Here is a 16288-nt window from a genome sequence, read left to right as displayed (position 1 = left end):
TCCGTTGAGATCTTCAAAAATAAAAGCCACATTGCGAAATAACTCGAGGTTATGGGTTATATGCCGTATACTGTATTAATCCATAATACATTCAGGGCAAGGAATTGTCTGATAATAACGGATGACAGTGAGAAAAAGTATTTTCAAGAGCAATAAAGCAAAAATGAAGAAGAAAATTAAGAAAACTATAGTTTGAGAAGCCAATAGTTTAGTACTGGTTGTTCAGTTTCAGGTTATATTCATATCAAATATCAAAATTTGGATATGATGAAATTTCATTAAGTTATTCAATAATTCCGAACATGTAATCTTGAAAGTCATTATGGCTGAATGCATATAAAAAAGATAGTGAAGTCGGCCAAAGTTTGTATACAGTACATTATGCCAAAACCATGATAATGTCGTAATGCCCTGCTTTGGATTGAAAATGAAATCGATCATTTCCGGTATCATCAAGAATCTTAACACAGCTCGGCATCACTTTTGACGTCATCACGCTAGCAGGGATGGGGAGGGGAGCCGGGGGCTCGTACCTGCTGCAGCGGCTTCGTCACAGCTGGAAGTCTTTCTGCTTTCTTCAAGGACAGTTTAAAGGCAGCGTTTGAGGGGGATATTATTCTTTGACTTTATCTCAGCCCATCGTCTCCTGTATGAAAGGCAGCTTAAGCGTCGTAACCGCTGCCGTAACTGTTTGTTGATTCCTTCTTGAGATGAAAAATATTGCTGGACAGTGCAGTGATTATTTCAAAATGACAGTGACGAAGGATGTGGTTCAGTCAGGACACGTTTAACATCTGAAACCAGCTCAAATATTCCTCCTATTCTAGCTTATATTGCATCAGATTATAGATCATCAGATTAAATATAGTATGTTTCAGGAACAGGACGTGGAAGGGGATGTAGCTCAGTGGTAGAGCGCATGCTTTGCATGTATGAGGCCCCGGGTTCAATCCCCGGCATCTCCAGTGTTCCCTTTTCGCATGTAGGGGAAGTTCTTGCTCCTCTGGCTATAACGGTTCAATGAAATAAGTGTCAGTAACTTGTTTTGTGCCGCTAGAATGGTCATACATATAACATGACAAGGGAGCTGTCCCTTATTTGTGTATATTTGTAATTATTTGGATCGCTGCATAGTAATGACGGAGACCATCGCTTTGAAACACGAGGCCAATGAGACCACGCAGGTGTTTTTAGTCTTGAGCGTACATACATGCATCGATGCATCGTCTATGATAGCTAATGAGCTATACATTACGGCGATATTCCCGGCTTCCAGCGTAACTGCTTTTAATTTTGTATTTTTTATTTTCGAGATAAAACGATTTGCGCTGTTTGGTCAGAGTTTCTGATTTCCCATAGTTCTAAATGCACCACGAGTCCCCGCCCCAGCGGTAACTAAGGAGATCCCAGTTATGTTTATGGCAAAGATGTCGTCCCTGCTAGCTGCTACCATGGAGCTGGACAACAAAATGACCAGAATCTAAAGGTTCCGCTTTATCTCAGCACTAATAACACTCCTCCCTGTACGAGCCTCCTAAAAAGTCCCGAAAATGCAACTGAAGCATCTTAAGACACTTTTAACACCCCAGGTAAGTTCAGTGACACGTTAGCTAATGCTAGCTGATGCTGGAGAGCGACATCGGGTAAAAGTGAGGCTATGAAACATTGATAATCAAATATTATGACTCGAAAGCTGGAACCAAACTCGAACTTCCTCCTGTCTATTCGGCATTTAAGTGACCTCAGTTATCCATGAGTGATTGGTATTAAACACTGATTTTTGTAGTTACCATACTTCGCTCGCTAGCAATAGCGGCGCGTTGTTTGGTTGAAAAAAGTCATGCTAACACGTCACAAATTAGCTCTAGACTTAGACTTAGACTGTCTTAATGATTTAGACACAGTCAATAGTTGTGTTTTAGTAGTTATTGTCATTACACAAACGACATTAGCTTGAACGGTTAAGACAGTTAAATTTCCATGGAGCGCGGCGCTTAGCAAGCAGAACATAACGGGTTGTATCCGGGTAAGGTAAGCTAAACTCAGCCGAAGAGATGCTCGGCTAAGGCGCCTTGTGTTTGCTCACTGTTAGCTTTGTGTGTCTTCACAGGAGGGAGCTGCCAAAGTGACGTGCATGGCCTGGGCGCCGAATAACACCAAGTTCGCTGTTTGCACCGTAGACAGAGTGGTGCTGCTGTACGATGAGCAGGGAGAGAGGAGAGACAAGTTCTCCACCAAACCCCTGGACTCCAAGGTGAGGCAGGAGGCCATGGCATGGCATCTCCAGGTACACTGTATGAACACATGTAAAGACATTCCTCTGAGCCACGAGCGCCAGGTTTGATATTCCTGAGCTTTTCAAATGAATATACAGCGTTTAATAATCCAGTGTAATCTTTTGTCAGTATGGAAAACAGAGCTATGTTGTCAACGACATGGCGTTCTCACCGGACTCCACCAAAATCGCCATCGGCCAGTCCGACAACATCATCTTTGTCTACAGAATAGGAGAGGATTGGTAATGTCCTTTGGCTGCTCTCTTCTCCCAAATTGAACTGGATTTTGTTATCTGTGTTGACGCATGTGAGCAGATTTCTATCAGTGTTATCTTCTCTCCTAGGGGGGACAAGAAGGCCATTTGCAACAAATTTGTTCAGACAGTAAGTAAACGCACATAGATAGATAAAAGTGTTCCTAATGCAAAAGCTAATGTTTAAAAGGCAATTTGGGCTGATAACTTAGCATTTTCTACAGATTGTTTAGTGGACTTGAGGCAATGAAAGGCTGAAAGGGGACCATAAATGTTTAATGAAGATTACAAACATGTTGCTGCACAGCATAGATTCGCTGTGGTGTTAACTTTATGAGATGTAACATGTATATTTAGAAAGTCATGGGTTGGGACATTTTGCCTTTTGGTATTCCTACGTAGACTTTAATGGATTTTGTGTTCGAAAAGGTATTTTTCCTGACAGGAAGTTTGAATTTCCAACTTTCTGACATCTCTGTAACACAGCGTTGCATTCACTGTATTGCAGAGTGCTGTGACCTGCTTGCTTTGGCCTGCAGAGCACGCCATTGTTTATGGGTTAGTGGATGGCAAGGTAGGTCCGAGTTCTCACCTCTCATCACAAACAGGAGTCATTCTCTTAGTGGTTCAGTTGATTCACACTGTTTTAGTGCCTGTCTCTTTAAGGCCCCCTTGCCAAAGCCCAGTCTGCTCTGATTGGCCAACCAAAAACATGGAATGTTCACCTTCTACAATATGTGACCTTTAAATTTTAGATTTAGTGTGTTTAAATGCATATATTTTTTTCTTTTTCATAGGTTCGCCTTGCCAACACTCAGACCAACAAGTCATCAACCATCTACGGCACTGAGTCCTGTGTTGTCTCACTGGCATCCAAGTAAATGCATATTCACTTATAATCACGAGTGACAGTTTGTATAAAGTGCACAGCTGGTTTGCTCTCAAAATGCCGAACCTTGAATGGTATACTTGTTCATTTTCTTCTTCTGTGGTACGCTCAGTTAGCCTTATTTGTGTGTTCTGTGTCAGTGTTTCTGGTAAAGGCATCCTGTCTGGTCACGCCGATGGGACAGTCGTGCGTTACTTCTTTGATGACGAAGGTTTAGGGGAGTCTCAGGTACCCACAGCCTCACAGCCTCACTGCACGTCATTGCACTGGTGCATCAGGTTACCTTTCACATTCACCATCACACACATCGCCTGATAAAACACACACACGCTCTCTGACACAGGGGAAGCTGTTGATGCACCCGTGCCCACCCTATGCTCTGGCCTGGGGGACAAACAGCATCGTGGTGGGCGGCTGCGACAAGAAGGTGGTGGCCTACAGCAGGGAGGGTCACATTCTGCAGACCTTCGACTACACCCGCGACCGGACGGAGAGGGAGTTCACCGTGGCCGCCACCAGCCCCAGCGGACAGTCGGTCGTGCTCGGCAGCTACGACCGGTCAGTGTGTGGTCTCTCAGGTCATTTCCAGACAGCGCTGTGATACCTGTCAGCTCAAAGAACACCTCATGTACCGTTTAAGAGGGATGCGAATGATGCTGTCAATGCGAGCAAGTGGATTTTAGTGTGTCACCAGGTTGTTTCTCTTCCTGGTGTTTCACCAAGGCTGCGGGTGTTTAACTGGGCTCCCCGGAGAGGTGTGTGGGATGAGGCCAAACCCAAAGAGATTCTCAACCTCTACACCATCACCAGCCTGGCCTGGAAGAAGGACGGATCACGCCTCTGTGCTGTAAATACTTAACCTGCCGCATGATTTTGACCCAGAGTGTGACTTAAATGGCAGCCTGCTGAAATCTGTAATAAACCAGATGGTGTTTTATGTCTTCATTTGTTTTGTGTGTGTCCTGACAGGGGACGCTGTGTGGAGGAGTGGAGCTGTTTGACTGCTGCTTGCGGAGAACCATCTACAAGAACAAATTTGAGATGACCTACGTCGGCCTGAGCCAGGTAGAGACAGAGACGGCCATGTTTAACTACATAACAACAGCACAACAGTCAGTCAGACTCAGGACCACATGAGTCATTCCTCTGTCTGCGTGCTTTAGTCAACTGTTTTGGATGTTTGTTTGAAACATTCAGTTCAAGCAGGATCAAAATCTCTCATTATTAAACTTCTGTGGCAGCTGTGCACGAATACCAATAACTCACATTGAATTCATTCAAGTGCGAGAAAACAGTCCAGTGTCTCAACGTCATGATCAAGAAATGAAGAGCAGACGTTCTGGTTCGGAGACAGACGTCCAGCTGAAAACCATTTGACTGAGTCAAAGTCCACATCCACACACCAAACTGAATGAAAATGATCTGCACATCCCACAGAGATACTGATGAAGGTGCTTTGAAGGTCGTCTGATTACATCAACAGACTAGTTCTTCATCTTATCTGCTGCTGTTCTTCATCATTTCTAACAATAAATACTGTAATATCTTATTTAGACTAGAAGTCTTAGAAACTGGGAGAAGAATAACTTCAGAACTCGTTTTTGGTACAAATGAACACAGAATAATAATGTCGGAAACACAACGATAGAAATGAACCTTGAACTCAATCTAAGATTTCCTGATGAGCAAAAAACATCCCGAGTTAATTAAAGCTTGAATTGATTTTGTTGCTGGTTTGAAAACGTAAAGATACAAATTAGAATTGATGAGATCATGATTGAGAAATTAATTGTGGCTGCTGAGGAGACAGCTGATGTGTGATTACATTTTCCAGTCAAGAGTTCAGGAGAAACTTTTCCTGCTGTGAGTCCGTCCGTCATTTCCCTCTGACTCCACCAGAGTTTACTGATGAATCCATCCAATTTCATGTCTTATTTTATTCTCTTATTACCTGCTGTCAAACCTCCCCAGGTGATCGTGAGGAACCTCTCTACAGGAACCCGCGTGGTCCTGAAGTCCTATTATGGCTACGAGATAGAAGAAGTCAAAATCATGGGCAAAGATCGCTACCTGGTGGCTCACACCTCCGACACTCTTCTGCTGGGAGACCTGCAGACGAATAAACTGAGCGAGGTAGGACGTAAAGGGCCACTTCACAGTGAGTGGAGGTGGACTGTCCGCCTTCTATTGTCAGATTCTGCAGTGAGTGTTGCTCCGACACATGAACTGAAGCCTCGACTGTGCTGCCTCTGTCCAGGTGCCGTGGCCCGGCTCAGGTGGGAACGAAAAGTTCTTCTTTGAAAATGAAACCGTAAGTACACACAGTGTGTTTTTGGCAACATGAAGATTATTATTATTTTATAAAACCCTGATTCCAATAAGGCTGCGATGCTGTGGAAAACAAAAAGAAAACAGGATGTGTGTTATTCTAAATCTGATGCAGCAACACGTTTCACAGACTGAAAGATGTGGAACCTCCAAAAACACCTGTTTGAACATTCCACAGGTAAACAGGCTCACTGGTAACAGGTGAGAGGATCATGATTGGGTATGAAAGGGGCATCCTGGAAAGACTCAGTCGTTCATAGAGGATGGAGCGTGTTCACCACTTTGTGAACACATGACTGGATAAAGGAGATGAACACATGGACTCAGAGACACTTCAGGAAACTGCTGTCAGTGAACACAGTTTGATTGTTAATGATTGACTCATATTTATTTACCTTTTGCAGACTGTTTTGGAATCAGGGTTGTGCCTGTTGTTAAAACAGTGTTTTCTGAGCGGGAAAATGCTGCATGCTGTCATGTTTCAGGTCTTGTCACGTCTCGTCCTTTGGCCGCCGCCTCCTCGTGTGTTTTTATTCGACTCTGTTTTCCCTTTCAGGTGTGTATGATTTTTAATGCCGGGGAGCTGAGCCTGGTGGAATACAGCAGCAATGAGATCCTGGGATCTGTCAGGACAGAATTTATGAACCCTCACCTCATCAGGTAGGTCCAGTTTCGCAACACAAACACGCCTTATTTATGTGGTTTAGTAACAGCACAAACACGTTTGTCTGCTTTCAGAGAGCAAACAGATAAGTTAGAAAGATGCTGCTGATCCACAGATAAACATCTACGCCTGACAGTTCAAACACAGACGCTAACGTCTGACCACAGTCCCTGATCACTTATACTAAATATGTACTTCCAGCTCTGTCCATTAGGTGGGTGTATTGAGCTGTGCAGAAATCCAGGTATCTGTCAGTAAGGCTTCAGGAGAGCCAGTGAGCGTCAGCCTGCCACTCAGCACTCGTCCATGTTAAAATATTCAGCCCTGTCAAACGTGTCAGCTCCGGCGGTCCCCGGGTGACTGACTAATGGCAGACTGCTGTTGAGGCCAGCAGGTTTCAGGATGCTCTGACTGCTCCTCGCCTCTGGCTGGACACCGTAGCACGACAACATCCAGATCAGGGGTGTCCTGGGATTCAAAGTACGATGAACGGCGGCTGAAGCCAATTACGCTGAGCTGACGCTGAATTTAACGCTCGAATAAAATTCAGCCGGGTTACACCGAGCAGTGCTTTTTACCAAAGGTGTGTGTGTGTGTGTGTGTGTGTGTGTGTGTGTGTGTGTGTGTTTGTTTGTGTGTGTGTGTGTGTGTGTGTTTGTGTGTGCAGCGTCCGCCTGAACGAGAGGAAGCAGAGGGGAGTTGAAGACAACAAGAAGCTGGCGTATCTGATTGATATAAAGACCATTGCTGTTGGTAAGAACGTGTGCACCCCGATCAAAGTTCACCCGCCTGCTCCTCGAAACTAAAACTGCTGATCTGTCATCCCACCGTCGTCTGAGCAGTGCTGTTGCTCATGTTGTTCACTGTTAAAGGCCCAGATTAGAGATGGTAGATTAGTGCTTGTGGAACATGTCGCCCCGTGCAGCAGTGAGGCTCGCTGATGTGTTTTGAACAGTCTTTGGACGACGGTGGAGCTCCATGGCACAGAGAATATCAGGCTTTGGATACACACACAGTACTTGTTACTTCAGTTTTGGTCTTTTCGTGGGATTTGTAAACAATAAGACAAATGCAGAATATTGCCAGCTTCAGCCTTAAATGCCAACTGTGGTTTTAAATCTTCAGTGGGTGACGGGTTTTTGTTCCAAAGCGAGAACAGCTCGGTTATTGAGTTCTCAGAACAATAGCTCTCAGTACCTGACCGAGTCGTAGTGAGTCATCAACAACTCTGTCAACTCCTGCAGATTAACGCTGTGGGATTGTGAGATGCTTTTTGATTGGAGACCATCTTCAATCTGCAGCTTTTTAACTCTGTAGGACGCTGATGATGCTGCCATTATTAAATTATAGACGTAGCTTTCACTCATGATCACTCGCCATGATAACGTCAAACTTCTGAACTGCTCCGGCTCCGGTAATTGCAGCGTATCATCGGCTGAGCTGTGTCTTTTCCAATGACTGGACCCTGCTCTGTTTTAATTAAACAGTTGATGTGGGCTGATATATTAGCTGACTGATAATATCAACTTGATCCCAGAGCAGGTAAATGTTTGGAGGAGAGAAACTGCTCACTCTGCCCGATGGAATTGTTAATAATCACAATATGACTGATTTCTAATCTCGAATAGACGAAAAGACTTTAGTCAGACACGTCGTCACGCTGGAAGTCTGACCGCAGTCGTCCTTTTCTTTTGTCCCCTCAGTGGACTTGGCCGCGGGCTACAATCTGGGAACCATCAGCCACGACTCCAAGATCGACTGGCTGGAGCTCAACGAAACCGGACGCAAGCTGCTGTTCAGGGACAAGAAGCTGCGGGTGAGAAAGCTCGAGGGATGGAAAGAGAGGAAACAACAGGAGAGAAGCTACGTGTCTGAAGCTGCAGCCACGTCCATCACGCAGACATGTCATGTGACCATGTTGCTCATCCGGCTCTCAGTGTGGAGCCGTGGTGCTGCATTTAGCTCTGAAGCAGTGCAGATTAGATGGACCAAACAAAACAAGTGCCAAAGACAAACAACAACAAGTCATGCATGAAAGTCTGCTCATGTCCTGCAGTGCAGGGACCAACCACTAAAGATTCAGTTTGATTTAGTCCAACATGAACGTTTCTGTGCTTTCTTATGGCGTTTCTGTGACCTGAGCAGGACCTCCAGGTTCAGATGGAAGATTCTTTACACAGAACAATGTTTTCAGTGAAATCCTTCATATTTCATTCAGACATTTGAAAAAAAGATATCTAGATTGATTTCTTTGATCTCCTTTTTCCTCATTTCCTCAAAGGATTCTTCATTATAACTGAGGCTCATCTATTGCTGACCGTACTACAGTATGATTGGCATGCACTCCCTGAGTTTATTCTTCAGCCTTTTAAAATGACCAAATCCAGTAAGATCGTTTTTCTAATAATGAGGACATTTCAAACCTTTCGCTCGATCTTGTGTCGTAGTGGAAACTGGTCGAAGCAGCACAGAAATCTTTCAGGTATTTCATTGAATTTGCAGTAACAGAGAAGCAAAGCCTTGTTTTGCTGATGCTCTGCTTGCCTTCACGTCCTCCTCTGTTGCTTGGGTCCGTTGGTCTCAGTTCGGTTCAGTTCTGCGTTTGGCCCTGCTGAGCTTCATTTCTGAGACGCTGTGCAGGATGTCGGCGGCAGGGAGCTGCTGTCAGTTGTTGCCCCGGGGTAATCCAGCAGTTTGATGTTGGAGGCTCGGGGCATAGACACGGAGGACTCTGGTAATTGGGAATCCCTCTGTGGCATCAGACTTTTTGCTGCACTTTTATGTCACATAATGACGGTTAAAGATTTTTTTAGATATAAGTTGTTTTTTTTCTAGTGTAGTTTGTACAAAATGAAGTTTAGTGGGACAGATTGTGGAATACTTATGTGTACTTATGCTGTGGCTCAGCTCATCCACTTATCAGGAGGTCGGCGGTTCGATCCCCGGCCTTGGCAGCCTACACGTCGAAGCATCCTCGGGAAAGATGCCCCTGATGCTGTGCCATCACTGTGTGAATGGGTGAATGCAGACTTGTGTGCGTCAAACAGGAAAAGTGCTGCATGAATACAGTCCATTTACCGTTCACCACATGAGACGTTTGAGGGTAACTGGAACCAGACACATCTCTAATCTTTCTCTGCTTTTAGACGCTCTGAAGTGCTGTGGTTCTTCTGCTGATAGACATCCTTACTTTGAACTCTTTCTAGCCAGAATATTGACATGAATTCTTTGGATTTTAGTGTGTCGCTTCAGAGTCGTCTTACCCCTTTGACGCAGCGCTGATGGTGCATAAAGATGAGTCGTGCGGCGTGCCGTCGGTCTATAAAATTCAAGCTGAATTCACTGAAAAGATTTGTACTATTGGGACGTTCATGGCACATATTCATTGCACTTCCCATCAGTGAGAAATCATGAGAAGTCAAGTTGTATAATAAATGTCTCTTTAATTGAAACTTGCTTTCAAGTGAGCTTATCAACAGGCCGCGCTTCCTCACTGCATTAAAACTCGGCCAGCTGAGCTCCAGGGTGAAACTATAGACAGAGCATTATTAAAAATGGTGGGGGGGGATATTAAGGTAGCTGATTACAGCAGCGGGCGGCCCCTCATACACTCACATACATATTAAGTGCTTGGGGAGCCACTGTAGCTTATAGAATATACAGACGCTCAGCTCATCGGAGTGGAATAGATGGCAGTGTGTGAGTGTTCAGGTGGAAATTACTTTGTTCAGATGAAAAACTATGATATGTAAACTTTACCTGAGACAGCGAGGACAATCCCTCAGTTTACTGCTAAATGAAAACCGCCTTTTTTTCTTTGAGCTGCGCTTCTCTTTAATGATGCTAGAGGTGGTTCAGTCCCAGCAAATCACAGAGGATGTACGTTAGTCCAGAGTAACCTTCAACATGTCGTCGTGTAAAGGAGGGATGGAAACATTAACGAGTGTAACACTGAGGGATGTTGATCAGAGAAACATGAAGAAACAAAGTGGAATATCTGTCGGTGACTTCCAGAGGCTCGATAACACCCAGTGGCCGCTCTGAATACATTACCGTTGCAGCCATTTTCCCCCAAACACTGTGCTGTGATGACCCAAAATCTCTTTCAGACAAGGTGAAGCTAGCTGTTTCCCCCTGTTCCCAGTCCTTATGCTAAGCTAAGCTAACTGTCCCCTGACTCCGGCTTCACACTGAATGGACAGACACTGAATCAGAAATCAGTCATGAAGACATCTGTCTCTGTACCTCCCTCTCCTTCCTCCTCAGCTCCACCTGTACGACATAGAGAGCAGCGTGAAGGCCACGGTGCTGAGCTTCTGCTCCTATGTCCAGTGGGTGCCCGGCAGCGATGTGGTGGTGGCCCAGAACAGGGGAAACCTGTGCGTGTGGTACAGCATCGACAGCCCGGACAGCATCACCATGTTCCCCATCAAGGTACACTTTGCTGTCTTTGTGTGTGTGAGTGAGTGTTTGCAGCAGAAAGAAATCAGGTTCCACAGAAGCTGAGAGGAGGAACTGCTGCGAAATCTTTAAGTAAAGGCAAAATCTGAGTTTGTGCCTCCGGCCTGTTTGTGCTGGTTGTGCTGTGAAGTTTGCAGTTGATGTTTTTTAAAGTTTTTATACCCAAACCGCTCGTTTTACTTCTGCTTTCCTCGAGCTTCGTGTCTCTGTGCTGAAGCGACTGAGCGCTGCTGTCTTGGAGCAGCTGCTCGCCCTCGGCACACACAAGTTTTTAAAACGGGCTTGTGGAAAATTCACTGATGTTCTGATGAATAATAAAAAGCAGGCAGGGCAAGACAAACAGACAGCTGATGGACAGGTGCTGCCGTGCATGTTCATGTGATGTTACATCTGGTTACAACATCCCAGCGGTGGAAGAAGCGTTCAGATACTTTGCAGTACCACATTGTGAAAATACTCTTACAAATCCTGTATTCAAAATGTGACTTCAGTAAAGGTGTACCAGAAGTAAAAGTGCAGAAAAATGGCTCCTGTGAGTGTTATATTAATATTTATATTATGTAATTTGATTATTATTACTGATGCATTAATGTGTGAGCATCATTTTACTGTTGTAGCTGCTTGAAGTGGAGCTAATTTTAGCTGTTTTGTGTTCTGTTGGGTACTTTAATGTGGAACAGTTTTATAAGAGGATCACTGCTTGAGGTGACATGAAATGGAAGTAGTACTCGAGTAAATGTCAATCTCATTGTCAGGGCGACATTGTGGATCTGGAAAGAGCCGATGGGAAGACAGACGTGATCGTGACGGAGGGCGTCAACACGGTGTCGTACACCCTGGACGAAGGCCTCATTGAGTTTGGCACCGCGGTGGATGATGGAGACTACGACAGGTGAGTTTGGACTCGCAGCCCCTCGCTGTGATTACTGTCGACGTCCGTCCGGACCACACGCCGCTGTTCTGGGTCAGAGCCTCAGCGGCAGCCGGGCCAGCTCAACAGGCCAGATGTCCTTTTATCCAGCAGCTTCCTCGAGCTCTTCTCGAGGGTCTCCTCAGAGCTCCCAGGCCAGCTGGGACATAAAACCTCCTCAGCGTGGTTGATTTGAAGACCTCCAAAATGATGCCTCCTTATCCAATGCCGTAACTGACCTCTCAGGGTGGAGGAGCAGCAGCTGATCTCTTCACTGTAGCTCTGAACTCACATGAAGTGATTCCAGACACCTTTCGGAGGATTTTGGTGACCGGATAGGACAGAGTGTGTGCAGGTCTTCAAAAGTGTTAAAAAGCATTGAGTTCAGGAGATGTTAAATTTGATTGACAGATAGGCAGCAGTGTTAGTTACCATGTGTTTTCGTATCGGGCTGCAGGCTGTCAGGAGACGTCACGTGTGTTCCAGTTAACAGCAGGATGTTTTGTGCTGCAGGAGGCTCTTCAGTCCTGTTTTGTGGAGCTTCAGTCAGAAGCAGCAAACACTGTCACTGCTGCTACCTGCAGCAGCTACTGCAACAAGTTTCACTTCAGTTTTGGTAGAAGCTCAAATTAATTAATCATTTTCACCTCATTAATGCTTCCATCCATTTCTGCTGCTTATTTGGGTGCAGAGGTCAGTAATTTAGTGAACAGTATCATTAGGAATCATTATCATATACTGCTGAAAATACAGTAATTCTATTGTCTCCAGTGTTCTTCCATCATACTTTAGCCAGTGTGGATTTCTGAGGTGTTTAAAAGTCTTTAAATATAACCTGGTGAATCTTCCATAAACCATGCAAAACAGCAAAGACTGTCTGTGTATGTGGTCGATGCTCAACTGAGTCTGCAGCACATAACACTGCTCAAACTGTCCTGTCTCACTTTATAGCCTGTATCACTGCCTGACTCAGCTGTGTGTGTGTGTGTGTGTGTGTGTGTGTGTGTGTGTGTGTGTGTGTGTGTGTGTGTGTGTGTGTGTGTGTGTGTGTGTGTGTGTGTGTGTGTGCGTGCGTGTGTGTGTGTGTGCGTGTGTGTGCGCGCGCGTGTGTGTGCGCGCACTCTAATAGAGCCACAGCATTCCTGGAGACTCTGGAGATGTCACCAGAGACTGAAGCCATGTGGAAGACGCTCAGCAAGCTGGCTCTGGAGACTCACCAGCTGCACATCGCAGAAAGGTCAGCATGACGCGCACACACACACACACACACACACACGCACGCACACGCACGCACGCACACGCGCGCACACACACAATCTTGCAAGCTAATATTCGTATCTCTGAGCTAATTGCATTCTGCATCAGTCTTCATTGTAACTGAGACTGATCTTTGTGACTGAGGAGGAGGGACACAACAAGGACACCTTGGTCACCTGGAATGAAAAAAAAACACACTTTTGAACACATATATAAGAGCGCGCACACACACACACACACACACACACAAACACACACACACACACAGCAGATGACTGTGTCCCTGCCTGACTTCCCTCTGTAACTTCATTAATCATCAAAGACAGTTTTTTTTATTTTCTATCATAAGCATCCCTCTCTCTCTCTCTCTCTCTCTCCCTCCCTCTCTCTCTCTCTCTCTCTCTCTCTCTCTCTCTCTCTCTCTCCCTCTCTCTCTCTCTCTCTCTCTCTTTCTCTCTCTCTCTCCCCCTCCCCCTCTCTCTCTCTCCTTATTTCTCTCTGTTTTCAGAAACTTTTCAAATTTGGATTCTCTGTCATTAATAATGCATATGCTGTTCGTTAGGCATGGGCTTGATTTGCATAAATCATGAAATCGGGGAAAGAAACGGTTTTGTCTGGAGTGGGTAATGTTAATGAGGGAGGGAAGAGAGACAGAGGGAGGGTTTTTTTCTTACTTTTTTCTTTCATGACTTGTTCATTAATCTGATGCAACTGTTCAGAGGGAGTTGGTAATAAAGCGGCCAAATGCTAAGATGTGCCTTTTCATTTCTCAGCCCCTCAGACTGCAGCGTATCTAAAGGCTAATTAGACAAAAGCTCTAATTTATCTCAGTTCATCAAGCGAGCAGATTTTCTGAGCTTCGTCCGGTCAGTATGAGCCTCTATCTGAGTTCCTCTTTTTGTTCACCCGCTCTTTGTCTTCCTTCTCTTTTCTTTTCCAGGTGTCTCGCTGCGTTGGGGGATGTCTCAGTTGTGCGTTTCCTCCACCAAACAAACCAGATTGCAGACAAAGTTTCTCAGGAAATGGTGTGTTTGTATCAGCAGAGACACAAAACATCTCCACGCTCTCATACAGCTGTGCTAACAGCACATAGAAGAGTTTGGAGGGTGCTGCTAATATTTTGGATCAAGTGGAGAACTACCAGTGTGATTCAGTTACACAGCCCTGATTCCAAAACAGCCTGAACTCTGAGACGTTAATAAAACCAGGATAAACATTAAATATATTGACTTTGAGCTGTTTCCAGGTCAGTTTATGTCGCCCCAACTTCTTTTGGAATCAGGGTTGTATTCGCTTTAAAGATTTTAATCTTATCGTGGTGGAAATGAAAACCAGGATAAGGAGCACAGAAGACCAGAACTGTCCACTGGGATCAATATTAATGCCAATCACCCTTGTTGAAGATCAATGGTTGTTTAAAATTTACAAAAGAAAATTAGCCGTTTGTGTTAATTCTTGTTTAAAAATGCACCATTGCAATTCCTCAAATGTCAAACTAATTAAGTGTTCTAAGCACAAACTGAGTCATCACTGAGTGTGTGTGTGTGTGTGTGTGTGTGTGTGTGTGTGTGTGTGTGTGTGTGTGTGTGTGTGTGTGTTTCACTGTGTGTGTGTCTCTTTTGACCAGGGAGGAGATGGAACAGCGTGTTTCCAGGTCCAAGCCCACATGGCCATGCTGGAGAAGAACTTTAAACTGGCTGAAATTCACTACATGGAGCAGGTCTGTCACACTCAGCCTGCACCAACCACCTGTGATTGGTCAGATCGTTTACCTGCACGTTCTCCAGGAACTCTAAATACAGTGCCTTACCTTTATCCAATCCTGTCTCTGCAGAATGCCGTCGACGAAGCCATAGAGATGTACCAGGAGCTCCACATGTGGGACGACTGCATCGCCGTGGCTGAAGACAAGGTAGTGATGGACGGACTGAATTCACCCTCAGCAGCTTTGCGTATTACCTGAGGGAGCCTCTGCTCTGGCCGTGTTGTTTCAGCCTCTAACCTTTTCTGTGGAGCCGTCCTTCAGTCCTTCACAGTCCTGAATAGGAGACAAAAACCCAACGTGATCAGAAACGAGTCTGAGCGCACTAAGAGCACAGGCTGCATCATTAGTCAGACAAATTACTGACTCCAGTGTGTGAGATGTCCTTTTGTAAATCCTCTTTGGACAGACGTCTTTCTCTGTTGGAGGGATGAGACCACAGAGGTCAAAATGGATCCTGAATGAGACCATTTTAAACATCTTTTGAGGAGGAATCAGTCGTGTAGTCGTGACTGATCTTATCCTTGTAAGCCAGCCTAAGCTATAAATGCTGTGTTGTGTGGCACTGGTCTATGCCTGCACCTAAAATACCTTCTAAACAGCATTCATCAATTTGGCAGAAATCAAAGGTGCCCTGAGGAGTTTCACACCAAAACATGTGTCCTCGAGGGTTAACAAGTATGTCAAGCGCAAACCTTTTTTTAACCGTGTTTTAAACCCTTTGTTGTTTACATTCATGTTTGAAGCCTGCAGCCTTCCTCATAGTGTTAATCAGTGGAATAAAGTGAGACTGTTGGCGGGACTGTAAACTCCTCGAGGAGCCTTAACTGTGACTGATTGGAATATGGCTCCAGCTGATGATTAACCTGTTGATTGAATCAGAGAAGGATATCCAAGCTAACGTCCTCAAATCGCTTCTTTCCAATTAACAGCCCCACTCCAAAGATGTTTAATGTACAATAGTATGTAAAACAGGGAAAAGCAGCAAATTGACTTGGATATGCAACATTTTTGCATTTAATCTTTTAACGTTGCTGTTAGTTTGTTTTCATTGCTTCAGTGCTGGATAACTTAGAAACAAGCCGTAGATGAGCAGATATAAACAGTCCACTCACCTCAGGGCCACCCGGAGCTGGACGCCCTGCGTGGGAACTACTACCAGTGGTTAACAGAGACGGGGCAGGAGGAGAAGGCCGGGGAGGTGAAGGAGAGCGAGGGAGACTTCCAGGGTGCCATCAACCTCTACCTGAAGGCCGGACTTCCGGCTAAAGCCGCCCGGCTGGCCATCAGCCGGCCAGAGATCACCGGCAACAGTGACACCGTGAGCCGCATCGCCGGCAGCCTCATCAAAGGAGAGTTTTACGAGAGGGTGAGCAGCCTGCCGTCCTCTGTCTGCCCGTCTCCATCTTTGTTCGAGCTCTTGTTTATCGCAGAATTGATCGCAGCTGGTGTTGGTCTTCTTCAACTCTTCATTTCAGACACCTCGT

The 16288-nt window shown here is 45.3% G+C and overlaps 1 protein-coding gene and 1 non-coding gene across 2 annotated transcripts in view; both read left to right on the top strand.

Annotated features, from left to right (window-relative positions):
• Window positions 1–893: 893 nt before the first annotated feature.
• On the top strand, window positions 894–965 carry trnaa-ugc (transfer RNA alanine (anticodon UGC)). The gene has a single exon. It is a non-coding gene; the product is annotated as a tRNA-Ala (tRNA).
• Window positions 966–1350: 385 nt separating this feature from the next.
• ift172 (intraflagellar transport 172) overlaps window positions 1351–16288 on the top strand; it is a 30235-nt gene continuing 15297 nt past the window's right edge. The window contains exons 1-22 of the mRNA XM_076756305.1: window positions 1351–1589; window positions 2111–2254; window positions 2406–2518; window positions 2621–2660; window positions 3039–3104; window positions 3328–3407; window positions 3560–3647; window positions 3763–3977; window positions 4143–4266; window positions 4389–4484; window positions 5391–5552; window positions 5677–5730; window positions 6304–6407; window positions 7079–7164; window positions 8115–8227; window positions 10678–10845; window positions 11628–11764; window positions 12912–13019; window positions 13980–14064; window positions 14667–14759; window positions 14874–14951; window positions 15922–16170. Of these exons, the coding sequence (XP_076612420.1) occupies window positions 1551–1589; window positions 2111–2254; window positions 2406–2518; window positions 2621–2660; window positions 3039–3104; window positions 3328–3407; window positions 3560–3647; window positions 3763–3977; window positions 4143–4266; window positions 4389–4484; window positions 5391–5552; window positions 5677–5730; window positions 6304–6407; window positions 7079–7164; window positions 8115–8227; window positions 10678–10845; window positions 11628–11764; window positions 12912–13019; window positions 13980–14064; window positions 14667–14759; window positions 14874–14951; window positions 15922–16170 (2442 nt within the window). The 5' untranslated portion in view covers window positions 1351–1550. The remainder of the gene's footprint in view (window positions 1590–2110; window positions 2255–2405; window positions 2519–2620; window positions 2661–3038; window positions 3105–3327; window positions 3408–3559; window positions 3648–3762; window positions 3978–4142; window positions 4267–4388; window positions 4485–5390; window positions 5553–5676; window positions 5731–6303; window positions 6408–7078; window positions 7165–8114; window positions 8228–10677; window positions 10846–11627; window positions 11765–12911; window positions 13020–13979; window positions 14065–14666; window positions 14760–14873; window positions 14952–15921; window positions 16171–16288) is intronic.

This window comes from Chaetodon auriga, chromosome 18 (assembly GCF_051107435.1).
Source record: "Chaetodon auriga isolate fChaAug3 chromosome 18, fChaAug3.hap1, whole genome shotgun sequence".
Lineage (NCBI taxonomy): Eukaryota > Metazoa > Chordata > Actinopteri > Chaetodontiformes > Chaetodontidae > Chaetodon > Chaetodon auriga.
This window is presented reverse-complemented; position numbering and strand designations above follow the sequence as displayed.